The sequence below is a fragment of the Lithobates pipiens genome, unplaced genomic scaffold, assembly GCF_037356315.1.
Source record: "Lithobates pipiens isolate NorthernLeopardFrog02 unplaced genomic scaffold, aLitPip1_a1.2 Scaffold_8, whole genome shotgun sequence".
NCBI lineage: Eukaryota > Metazoa > Chordata > Amphibia > Anura > Ranidae > Lithobates > Lithobates pipiens.
The window spans coordinates 13232100-13245159 of NW_027507903.1; the positions used below are offsets into that span (position 1 = coordinate 13232100).

General features: G+C 50.2%; 1 protein-coding gene across 4 annotated transcripts in view; it reads left to right on the top strand.

Annotated features, from left to right (window-relative positions):
- Positions 1-11558, top strand: part of LOC143963322 (organic solute transporter subunit beta-like) — a 56477-nt gene extending 44919 nt beyond the window's left edge. For all 4 annotated transcript variants that reach the window (XM_077472924.1, XM_077472925.1, XM_077472923.1 and 1 more), the window contains one exon: positions 10742-11558. In XM_077472924.1, the coding sequence (XP_077329050.1) occupies positions 10742-10958 (217 nt within the window). In that variant the 3' untranslated portion in view covers positions 10959-11558. The remainder of the gene's footprint in view (positions 1-10741) is intronic.
- Positions 11559-13060: the final 1502 nt, after the last annotated feature.

The window sequence follows — 13060 nt, forward strand, 5'->3', positions numbered from 1 at the left end:
CAATCACACAGTATACACACACAGTATACACAGACATGTTTCTGTTGGCTGAGAAGGTACTGGAGAGGTGGGGCAGCTATAATCTCTGGATTTTTAGACCAAAAGTATGCCGGTAAGGGACATTTCAGAGACAGATGTAAAAAAAACACAGATTTTTACATACTGTCCCTGGTTCTACTGAGGCTGGCAACCCTGGTGGGTCCCCCTAGTGGCCCGGGGCCCTCGGGCAGTGCCCGAGTGGCCGAATGGTCAGTCCACCCCTGTGTACAGGGATAGGGACAATTGTAGACACTCACTCAGGTTGAACTGGATGGACTGGTGTCTTTATTCAACCTTAGTAACTATGTAGGAATAGTGCCCCATTATTGGTGTCAGTGGGAGGAATAGTGCCCCATTATTGGTGTCAGTGAGAGGAATAGTGTCCCATTGTTGGCATTGATGGGTGAAATACTGCCCCATTATTGGTGTCAGTGGGAGGAATAGTGCCCCATTATGTCAGGAACCATGAAACAGACAGAAGTACAATCAAATCACACTAGTTTATTAATAAAAATAAAAAGGTAAATAGGAAAAAGCGTAGTTAAGCATAGCCAGAGTCCTGTAGCCAGATCGGGTAGTCAGCCAGTCCAAAGTTCATAAACCAGATTGGGTAATCAGCCAATCTGCCAATCAGCCAATCAGCCATCATTGGTGTCAGAGGGAGGAATGATGGATTCTCGGAGCTGGAAGATCAATCCTGCATGGGGGAGAACGGCAAACAGCTGTGCATAGATGAATGGTAAGATCCGGATAAACTGGTATGATGAAATACTCTTACCGGAAAAGTTGGACCTGTGTGTCAGCGACACCAGATCATACGAGTATGTAGCGATAATCGATTGGAGAGGCCAACTCTGTGAGATCCTTCACCATCCACAAGCGACCAAGGGGATCGGCGGACCAAAACGTTAACAGCCAGGGCATCCAAAAAGTGTTTCTCAACTGGGGCATCAGTTGATGTCCTATTTCGGACGAAACGCGTAGGGTTGCTTCTTACGATTCCTATATTGCTTTTTAACCATGTGATCACATATTTTTTTGATACCCATTTTATGTATTTGGCATTTTTCGAAATAAAAACGCCAATTGATACCTTTGATTCTACACCATTGGCAGCCTTTTTCTTTTATGTTTTTACATGCTACTCGCCTCTTATGCTTACTGATCGATTTGAGAAAACACTTTTTGGATGCCCTGGCTGTTAACGTTTTGTTAACGTTTTGGTCCGCCGATCCCCTTGGACGCTTGTGGATGGTGAAGGATCTCACAGAGTCGGCTGCTCCAAGCAATTATTGCTACATGCTCGTATGATCTGGTGTCGTATGTTGTCTGGTGTCTGGTGTCGTATGACCTGGTGTCGTATGTTGTCTGGTGTCTGGTGTCGTATGACCTGGTGTCGTATGTTGTCTGGTGTCTGGTGTCGTATGATCTGGTGTCGTATGTTGTCTGGTGTCGTATGATCTGGTGTCGTATGTTGTCTGGTGTCGTATGATCTGGTGTCGTATATTGTCTGGTGTCGTATGATCTGGTGTCGCTGACACACAGGTCCATCTTTTCCGGTAAGAGTATTTCATCATACCAGTTTATCTGGATCTTACTATTCATCTATGCACAACTGTTTGCCGTTCTCCCCCATGCAGGATTGATCTTCCAGCTCCGAGAATCCATTATTCATTTTGATGAACTCTAGTGGACTCTTTTTCTATATTTCACTATATATATTCTATTTTATTTAGCGCTATATTTGTCCCTTTTAGTTTTTAGGAATTTTCGTCACATTTGTATGTAGCTGCTGTACGTAAGTTTTCACCGAAATTTTAGCGCAGTAATTTTCACGTTTTTTCAGGGGTAGGAATGCCCCAAGGGCTGGATAAAAGCAAGCAAGAGGCTACTTCTTTAATTGGCTTGGACGTTCAGACTTCATGTACAGCTTTGACCCACGTTCAAGAGCCCCATAGGCACAATGGAGTCCCTTTTCTTGATCATACATCACGGGACACAGGAGCTTCATTACATAGTGGGTTATATAGGCACCTCTGGTGATTGGACACTGGTTGACCCTAATTAAGGAGAATTCCTCCCCTATATAACCCCTCCCATCCGGGAGGCACCTCAGTTTTTTCGCCAGTGTCTGGTCGATGGTCACGTAAAACTTAGCTCTATGCGGGTCCCGGCGAGGGCCGAAGGGCTACAACAAACCGGATCCATACCTCGGGCCGATATTTGACTCCCAAGATGGTATGGTACCCGGGCCTCGTTTGCCGAAGACACGAGGTTTTGCCTGTAAGTCCTCTCCATTGGAAGACTGGACTCTGGGACAACCAGACTTGGGGTACTGTTGACTCAGGGCGCCCGTAAGTTTCTGGCAGAGTTTTTTACAAGGCCCAGGTAGGAGGATCTTTTCGTAAGAACCCCAGATACGCCTGAAGGTTGGCTAACAATACCCGCCGTGATGGGTGAAGGCTGGAATTGGTCTGAACACAGCAATTCCTGCGGCGGGGAACAGGTAGGGGAAGTCATCCTATATATTTAATATATGAATGGATTTCTTCACTGTGAGTAGTTGTATGTCTTACCTGGTTTCCACCACTAGATGGAGTAAGAGCAGCCTGATGCATACTTACATGCCTTTCAATACTAACACGCTCTGTGAAGTGCCTGGTTCTCCAGCTCTCACGTCTCCTTGCAGTCCCTGCCACAATAAAGGTAAAAAAGGGGTCCCACGCAGATCAGGGGGTCCCAGGTCACTCCTTTTGGGTTCTCCTCCTCCCCCCCGGATCCCGCGGTCCTCGTGCACGCGCGCGGGCGCGTGCACGCGCGCCGGGCGCGCTCCCGGCCTATTGGGGTAAGGGGGGGGGTGTGGTTGCCAGCTGTGCACAATCAGGTGCTCTATGCTGTAATGCAGGCGCCAAAACGGCCGATTTAAAAGCCCAGAGCGTCAGGGGACTGTAAGGTGAGGCACAGGAGCTGTGGGCTGTAAGCATCCGTGGGATTGGATCCAGGCAAACCCTAAGACACCTACTCGGCATCATATTGTGCAGTTAAGCTAATATTGATTTATTGTGAGACTTTAAGCACAAATAAGTGATTGCATTTTACATTAGTAACTCTGCTTTGTAGCTCAGTACTATGTCTCCTCGTAAGAGGGTTTCAGGGGCAGGTAACAAAAGCACTGGCAAATCACCGCCTAGGTCCAGGGGTTCCAAGGGTGCATGCAGGTTACCATCCCCCTCTGCAAGAGTGGAGCCTGCATCTCAAGACGAGTCAGTGCCCCTTTCAGGCTTTGCAGCCTCTCCTAATGTCGCAGCCCCGGTCTATGTCACTGAGGACTCCCTTAGGGCTTCATTGGAGAGTTTTGAAGGGAGGATAATGAATTTTATTTCTGCTTCCCTAAAAGATAGCAGAAAAAGGGGTAGATCCCCTCCCTCTGCTGAAATCCCTCTCTCAGACAGTTGCTCTGAAAATGAGGAGAGATCCCTATCTTTAGAAAGGGATCATGAGCAGTCGGATCAGTCAGAGGATGAGGAGCTAGTCCCCTCCTCCCAGGCACTCAGAAAGCAGGTGCAGTATTACACTGAATTGGTGCGTACCACGTTCAGAATGCCGCCTGCTGAAGTCGCTACATCCTCTGTCTCTTCCCTGGGAGTCAGGAAAGCCCCACAGACTGCCTGTTCCTTCCCAATTCATCCTTTAATGGCTGACTTGATGTATGAGGACTGGGGACATCCCGATAAACTGTTTACTCCTCCCAAGAGGTTTTCTATGAATTATCCCGTGGAGGAAAGTTTCACCAAGAAATGGGGGGCCCCATCTGTTGATGCGGCTATCTCTTGTGTGAATAAAAACCTAACTTGTCCTTTGGATAATGCGCAGGTATTTAAGGATCCAGCTGACAAAAGGCTGGAAACCTTGTTAAAAGCCTCCTTTTCCATGGCCGGCGCTGTGGTGCAACCTACAGTCGCAGCCGTAGGATTGTGTCAGTTTCTTAAGGAACAGGTCAAACAAATGTTTGAACTCCTCCCCAGCGAGGAAGTAGTGAAATATGCAGAGATGCCTCACATCTTATGTTTCATAATTGATGCGATTTTGGATTCTGTCCAACAAGCATCCCGTTTGTCCCTTATGTTGGTACACATGCGTAGGGCTCTATGGCTAAAAAATTGGGCCGCTGAGATGTCATGCAAAAAGCATTTGGCTGGGTTCCCATTTAAAGGGGAACGTTTGTTTGGAGAGGAACTAGATAAATTCATCCAAAATATCTCAGGAGGTAAATCTACACTCCTTCCAGTCAAGAAGAGTAAGCGTCCCTCATTCAGGCGTACTCTTTCTCCCGAAGCGTCAAGCTCTAAACAGTGGCGACGGCCTTCCCAGCCCTCCGCTGCTAGAAAGCCTCAGGGCCGAGCCCAGGGACAGAAAAAGACTTGGGGGCGGAAGCCTGCCAAGCAAACCTCCAAGACCTCCTTGTGAAGGGGCGCCCCCGCTCGGCCGAGTGGGGGGAAGGCTCCTGCAGTTTGCAGGCGCCTGGCGGGAGGAGATTCAGGACAAATGGGTGATCTCTTCGGTATCTCTGGGCTACAGGCTAGAATTTCAGAAGATTCCACCCTTTCGTTTTCTAAGGTCAAGGATCCCCAAGGATCCAATAGAGCGGAAATCGCTACTCCTGGCCTTAGATCAGTTACTATCCCAAGGTGTGATAGTAGAGGTGAGCCCGAAAGATCAGGGTTCAGGTTTTTATTCGAATCTCTTCACCGTCCCAAAACCAAACGGAAGTGTCAGACCTATCTTGGATCTGAGAGACTTGAACCGGTTTCTACACATCCAGACCTTCCGGATGCAGTCTATACGCACTGTGGTTTCCTCCCTGCAGGGAGGAGAATTCATGGCATCAATAGATATCAGAGATGCATATCTCCACGTGCCAATATTTCCCGCGCACCAGAAGTTCCTAAGGTTCGCGGTAGAGCAACGCCACTTTCAATTTGTGGCCCTGCCATTCGGCCTAGCCACGGCCCCCCGAGTCTTCACGAAGATTCTAGACCCTCTCTTAGCAACTTTAAGAGTTCAGGGCATAGCCGTCATGGCTTACCTAGACGACTTGCTTCTCGTAGAGAGAACTATAACGAGCCTAAGTCGCAGCGTCACCAGTACGCTAGAACATCTGGGCCGCCTAGGTTGGATTATAAACCTAGAAAAGTCGTCTCTGCAACCGACCACCAGGTTGGATTACCTGGGTCTCATTATCGACACCGCTCAGGGCAGGGTGTTCCTTCCAGGGCCAAAGGCCTTGGCCATTGGAGATCTGGTGCGCCTAGTTCTGGGCAGAAGATCTCCCTCTATTCGTCTATGTATGAGACTATTGGGAAAGATGGTCGCCTCATTCGAGGCCGTCCCATTTGCCCAGTTCCACTCAAGGCCCCTGCAAAGATGCATCCTTGCGATTTGGAACAGGAAGCCCCAATCCCTGGATCTTCCTATGCGTTTATCCCCCCGGGCACGCAAGAGTCTGGTTTGGTGGTTACAAACCAGAAATTTGCTAAAAGGCAAAACATTTCTTCCCCTCTCATGGAAGATTGTCACAACGGATGCCAGCCTGACAGGCTGGGGAGCCGTATTAGAGGGAACATGCTCGCAGGGAAAATGGTCTGCGACCGAAAGTCTGTTGCCCATAAATATCCTAGAGATTCGGGCAGTTTACATGGCACTCAGAGAGTGGTCTCACAGACTGCGAGGCTTCCCGGTTCAGATTCAGTCCGACAATGCCACCGCGGTGGCTTATATCAATCACCAGGGCGGTACCAGAAGTCTGGTGGCCCAAAACGAGGTGAATCGCATACTTGTCTGGGCAGAAGAGCATGTTCCGTGCCTCTCTGCAGTCTTCATCCCAGGAGTGGAGAATTGGCAGGCGGATTATCTCAGCCGCCAGCAGTTGTGCCCAGGAGAATGGGCTCTGCACCCCGATGTGTTTCGAGACATATGTTACAAATGGGGCACTCCAGATGTGGATCTTTTTGCGTCCAGATTCAACAGGAAACTGGACAACTTTGTGTCAAGGACAAGAGATGCACTTGCTCAGGGGTCAGATGCTCTGACGGTTCCCTGGAATCAGTACAATCTGATCTATGCCTTCCCCCCGAACCCGCTACTGTCACGGTTCCTGGGAAGGGTCAAGAGGGAGGCGAAGTCGGTCCTTCTAGTGGCCCCGGCTTGGCCCAGGCGACCATGGTTCGCAGAAATCATGAAGCTAGCAGTGGGCAGGCCATGGACCCTCCCCCTCCGGCCAGATCTGCTCTCGCAGGGCCCAATTTACCATCCTGCTTTACGCAGTCTGAATTTGACGGTCTGGCTGCTGAGACCCACATTTTAAAAGACCGTGGTCTTTCGGGGCCAGTCCTTTCCACTCTGGTCAATGCCAGAAAGCCGGCCTCCAGGCGTATCTATTACAAGATCTGGAGGGCATATGTTTCCTGGTGTGAACCCAGGAGATGGCATCCCAGAAGGTATGTCATTAGCAGAATCTTGGCCTTTCTCCAATCAGGCCTTGAATTGAATTTGGCCATAAGCACCATCAAGGTGCAGATTTCGGCCCTGTCGGTCTTTTTTTCAAAGACCGCTTGCATCACATTCCCTGATACGGGCCTTTATCCAGGGGGCTATGCGGATGAGACCGCCAGTCAGACCTCCGGTATGCCCATGGGATCTGAATTTGGTTCTCTCGGCCTTAGTAGCCCAACCATTTGAACCTTTGCATCTTGCTTCGTTAGTCCTCTTGACAAAGAAGCTAGTCTCCCTAGTAGCCATATCCACGGCTAGAAGGGTATCAGAATTGGCAGCTCTTTCTTGTAAAGAGCCCTATCTAATTATCCATAAGGACCGGGTGGTTATGCGTCCCAACAGGTCCTTTCTACCTAAGGTGGTTTCAGGTTTTCATCTGAATCAAGATATAATCCTACCATCCTTTTTTCCAAATCCTCAGTCCATAGAGGAAGAATCCTTACACACTTTAGATGTGGTTAGAGCAATCAGTCTTTATCTTCAAGCAACTGCTCAGATAAGAAAAACTGACTGCTTATTTATTCTGCCAGAAGGCCCTAGAAGGGGTCAGGCAGCGTCAAAGTCCACTCTCTCGAGATGGATCAGACAGGTTATTTCTCAGGCCTATAGCTTAAAGGGGAAGATTCCTCCTTTTCAGGTGAAAGCGCACTCTACTAGGGCTGTCAGTGCTTCTTGGGCAGTGCATCACCAGGCCTCCCTGGCTCAGATCTGTAAGGCTGCGACTTGGTCATCAATCCACACATTCACCAGATTCTATCAGGTGGATGTCAGAGGGCAAGAGGATATCGCCTTCGGGCGCAGTGTACTGCAGGCTGCAGTTTAGGTCCTCAGGTCCCTGGCGGTCTATGCTTATGATCTGTGTCTCCCTCCCCTCAACCTGAGCATTGCTTTGGGACATCCCACTATGTAATGAAGCTCCTGTGTCCCGTGATGTATGATCAAGAAAATGGGATTTTTATATACAGCTTACCTGTAAAATCCTTTTCTTGAGAGTACATCACGGGACACAGGGCTCCCGCCCCTCTTGGGTTTTACGTGGTTCTTATTGCTTTGCTACAAAACTGAGGTGCCTCCCGGATGGGAGGGGTTATATAGGGGAGGAATTCTCCTTAATTAGGGTCAACCAGTGTCCAATCACCAGAGGTGCCTATATAACCCACTATGTAATGAAGCTCCTGTGTCCCGTGATGTACTCTCAAGAAAAGGATTTTACAGGTAAGCTGTATATAAAAATCCCATTTTTAAGGGCCCTGGGCCAAAGTTTGGAGACCACTGCTCTAGAGGAACCCTAGGTTGATGGATGCCTCTAAGGCCGCGTACACACGGGCGGACTGTTCGCCCAACCTTGTCCGCTGAACAGTGTTTGGGCGGACAGTCCGCTCGTGTGTGGGCTTTCAGCGGACAGTTTCAGCGGACAGTTGGACGGACAAAGTCTTTCGGAAATTCCGAAAAACTGTCCGCTGAAACTGTGTTTGAGCGAACAGTCCGCCCGTGTGTGGGCCTGTCCGCTGTACTTTCGAAATGAGCGGACTGTTCCCGCTCGGAAAGTCCGCCCATTTCGAGCGCGTGTACAGGTAGGTCGGGCCCGCGAAGGAGACTTCGCGGGCTCCGCCGCCTGGAATGGGCTTAAAGGGGAACCCCAACGCCGAAAAAAATCGGCGTGGGGGTTCCCCCAAAGTCCACACAAGACCCTTGTCCGAGCACGCTACCCGGCCGGCCAGGAAAGGGGGGCGAGCGAGCGCGCCCCCCCTCCTGAGCCGTACCAGACCGCGTGCCCTCAACATGGGGGGGTGCCTTGGGGAAGGGGGGGCCGCGCGGCCCCCCCACCCCAAAGCACCTTGTCCCCATGTTGATGAGGACAAGGGCCTCTTCCCGACAACCCTGGCCGTTGGTTGTCGGGGTCTGCGGGCGGGGGGCTTATCGGAATCCGGGAGCCCCCTTTAAGAAGGGGGCCCCCAGATACCGGCCCCCCACCCTATGTGAATGAGTATGGGGTACAATGTACCCCTACCCATTCACCTGTGAAATAAAGTACAACAAAAAAACACAACACAGGGAAAAAATATTTTATTGCACAGCTCCGAGGGGTCTTCCGTCTTCGGGGGTCTTCTCGCCGGACTCCTCCGCTATCTGTGTGTAGCTCTTTTACTAGCGGAGGAGTCCGGCTTTCTTCCTCCCCGCCGCCGGCCTCTTCTCCCGACTTCGGGGGTCTTGTCCCCCTCTTCGGTTCTTCTGCCGGGCCACCGCGCCTTCTTGTAGCTCTTTTACAGGCGGTGGCCCGGTCTTCTGTCGCCGCTGTCGTCGCCGCCGCCGCCGCCTTCCGTTCTTGTTCTTCTTCTTGTTCTTCTTCTTCTTCTCCTGGAGATGTTGACTCGACGAGCTCTCCGGCCGGAATGCCAGAGCCACGCTGTGCGGTCACTTATATAGTGACAATGGGGCGGTGTCACATGGTATATGTCACATGGGTTGGTCACATGGGTTGATGTCACATGGGGACTATGACATCGTAAGGGGGCGGGGTCACCATGTGACCAACCCATGTGACATATACCATGTGACACCGCCCCATTGTCACTATATAAGTGGCAGCGGAGCGTGTCCCTGGCATTCCGGCCGGAGAGCTCGTCGAGTCAACATCTCCAGGAGAAGAAGAAGAAGAACAAGAAGAAGAACAAGAACGGAAGGCGGCGGCGGCGGCGACAGAAGACCGGGCCACCGCCTGCAAAAGAGCTATAAGAAGGCGCGGTGGCCCGGCAGAAGAACCGAAGAGGGGGACAAGACCCCCGAAGTCGGGAGAAGAGGCCGGCGGCGGGGAGGAAGAAAGCCGGACTCCTCCGCTAGTAAAAGAGCTACACACAGATAGCGGAGGAGTCCGGCGAGAAGACCCCCGAAGACGGAAGACCCCCCGGAGCTGTGCAATAAAATATTTTTTCCCTGTGTTGTGTTTTTTTTTGTACTTTATTTCACAGGTGAATGGGTAGGGGTACATTGTACCCCATACTCATTCACATAGGGTGGGGGGCCGGTATCCGGGGGCCCCCTTCTTAAAGGGGGCTCCCGGATTCCGATAAGCCCCCCGCCCGCAGACCCCGACAACCAACGGCCAGGGTTGTCGGGAAGAGGCCCTTGTCCTCATCAACATGGGGACAAGGTGCTTTGGGGTGGGGGGGCCGCGCGGCCCCCCCTTCCCCAAGGCACCCCCCATGTTGAGGGCACGCGGCCTGGTACGGCTCAGGAGGGGGGGCGCGCTCGCTCGCCCCCCTTTCCTGGCCGGCCGGGTAGCGTGCTCGGACAAGGGTCTGGTGTGGACTTTGGTGGAACCCCCAAGCCGATTTTTTTCGGCGTTGGGGTTCCCCTTTAAGCCCATTCCAGGCGGCGGAGCCCGCGACGTCTCCTTCGCGGGCCCCGCCTACCTGTACACGCGCTCGAAATGGGCGGATTTGCCTCCTCCTTACGTGGGCGAGTCCGTTCATTTCAAAAGTTGAGCGAACTGTTTGGCAAACAGTTTGCTGAAACAGTCCGCTCGTGTGTGGGCAAGTCCGCTCATGCAAATTTTGAGCGGACTGTTTGCCGAAACTGTTTGACGAACAAGGTTGGGCAAACAGTCCGCGCGTGTGTACGCGGCCTAAGCCCCTGTACACATGGTCGGACATTCTGCCAACCAAATCCGTCGGATTTTCTCAGTCAGATTTTGTCCGTCGGATCTTGTCCGAAACTGTTGCATACACACGGTCGGACTAAGTTGTCGAAAAATCTGATCATTCAGAACGTGATGACGTAATTTCGTTACGATGGGACTACATTCAGGCTAGTAGCCAATAGCTTTTATGTAGGAATTTGATCTGAGCATGCGTGGCACTTGGTCCGATCAAAATTCTCTACACATGATCGGAGTATGTCCGATCTAACCAGTTGGTCGGAAAATATTTCCAACAAGTTGGAAAATTGGGTCCAACGGATATTCAGACGGAATCAGTCCGATGCATACCACACACAGTCGGATTATCCGACGACACGGTCCGATAGGACACATTCCGACGGATTCTCCGACCGTGTGTACAAGGGCTTATACAAGCGATGTTCATCATACTTTATGAAAAGTTCTTTTTTTTTCCCCTTCTTTTGACATGTACTTATTCTCCTGCTTTAGAAAGAGGAAGATGATCGCCTTGTACCAGGCGAAGATGTCTGACAAGCAGCCGGAAGAGACCTCTGAAAAGCAGGCTGTGGTGACTTTGGAGAAAGACGACTTACCAGACGAGCACACGGCTCTAAAGAAGGAACCTCAGCCGGGCGACATCGAAGTCCAGTGGAAGGACGGGCAGATCACGTCGCTCTTCAGACACATGCCCGAGGAGGATGTGTAAAAAAAAAAAAAAAACCTGGACGTATTTATCTACAGGGCACTGAAGTTCACTAGGCTGGTAGTTTTGATTTGCAGAGTTAGGGTTGAGAACAGTGTCGTAAAACAGCGTTATTTTATTACAGGTTTTGCCTATCCTGCTCATAAGTATTCCATACCAGAACACCAAAATAAGTCCATTTCAAAGGACATTTCCATGTTAGAAAATACACAACAACAGCGGAGCGTGCTGAAACTTTTTACCGTTGTTGCTGAGATTGTGATCCATGACTTTTGACAACCTTGACAATAATTATACAGTAACACACATCTCAGCGCGGATAATTCAATGCTTAGTTAATCAGCAACAGAGGAATATATTAGATGACATTCCCGAATCCCTGCTCCTGCTAATGTCCAATGATGTCCGTAATGCGGCTCCCCGGCACCCCCTGTAGTTGACTTCATGCCTTAGAACTGTTTCTCTGAGTGGTTGGAGTAACTGCAGGAAAACTTTAAATCATGTTCAAAAGAAGAACGACTGTTACAGACATGGGCTCCACCTATATTACAAGGATCTGGAAGTTTAGAATTAAAAATGAATAAAGAGGAATTTGTATTGGAACGTATGGACTCACGCTGAAGTTCTTCTTTAATCCTTTGCGACCCTGTTGGCATTTAATGCTAAACTCAGAAAAGTTTAGAAAATGACATGTGGGTGTTCACCTTTGCCCCATATATTAGAGGGCGGGGGGTCCCCAAACTTTCTAAATAAAGGGACAATTTATTGTCCTTCACTCTTTAGAGGGGTCGGACCATGGCCAGTGAGAGTGGGAATCTTCCTATCATAAGTGGGAGTAAACATCGCCGCATTTGGTATTGGGGAGGAATAGTGCCCCATCATTGGTATCAGTGGGAGGAATAGTGCCCCATCATTGGTATCAGTGGGAGGAATAGTGCCCCATCATTGGTATCAGTGGGAGGAATAGTGCCCCATCATTATCAGTGGGAGGAATAGTGCCCCATGATCATTATCAGTGGGAGGAATAGTGCCCCATCATTGGTATCAGTGGGAAGAATATTGTCCCATCATTGGTATTAGTGGCAGGAATAGTGCCCCATCATTGTTATCAGTGGGAAGGATAGTGCCCCATCATTGGTGTCAGAGGGAGGAATAGTGCCCCATCATTGGTATTAGTGGGATGAATAGTGTCCCATCATTGGTATCAGTGGGAAGAATCGTGCCCCATCATTGGTGTCAGAGGGAGGAATAGTGCCCCATCATTGGTATTAGTGGGATGAATAGTGTCCCATCATTGGTATCAGTGGGAGGAATCGTGCCCCATCATTGGTGTCAGAGGGAGGAATAGTGCCCCATCATTGGTATTAGTGGGAGGAATCATGCCCCATCATTGGTATCAGCGGGAGGATTAGTGTCCCTACATTGGTATCAGTGGGAGGAATAGTGCCCCATCATTGGTATTAATGGGAGGAATCATGCCCCATCATTGGTGTCAGTGGGAGGAATAGTGTCCCATCATTGGTATCAGTGGGAGGAATAGTGCCCCATAATTGGTATTAGTGGGAGGAAGAGTGCCCCATCATTGGTATTAGTGGGAGGAATAGTGCCCCATCATTGGTATCAGTGGGAGGAATAGTGCCCCATAATTGGTATTAGTGGGAGTAATAGTGCCCCATAATTGGTATTAGTGGGAGGAATAGTGCCCCATCATTGGTATCAGTGGGAGGAATAGTGCCCCATAATTGGTATTAGTGGGAGGAATAGCGCCCCATCATTGGTGTCAGTGGGAGGAATAGTGCCCCATCATTGGTATCAGTGGGAGGAATAGTGCCCCATCATTGGTGTCAGTGGGAGGAATAGTGCCCCATCATTGGTGTCAGTGGGAGGAATAGTGCCCCATCATTGGTATCAGTGGGAGGAATAGTGCCCCATCATTGGTATCAGTGGGAGGAATAGTGCCCCATCATTGGTATCAGTGGGAGGAATAGTGCCCCATCACTGGTATCAGTGGGAGGAATAGTGCCCCATCATTGGTATCAGTGGGAGGAATAGTGCCCCATCATTGGTATCAGTGGGAGGAATAGTGCCCCATCATTGGTATCAGT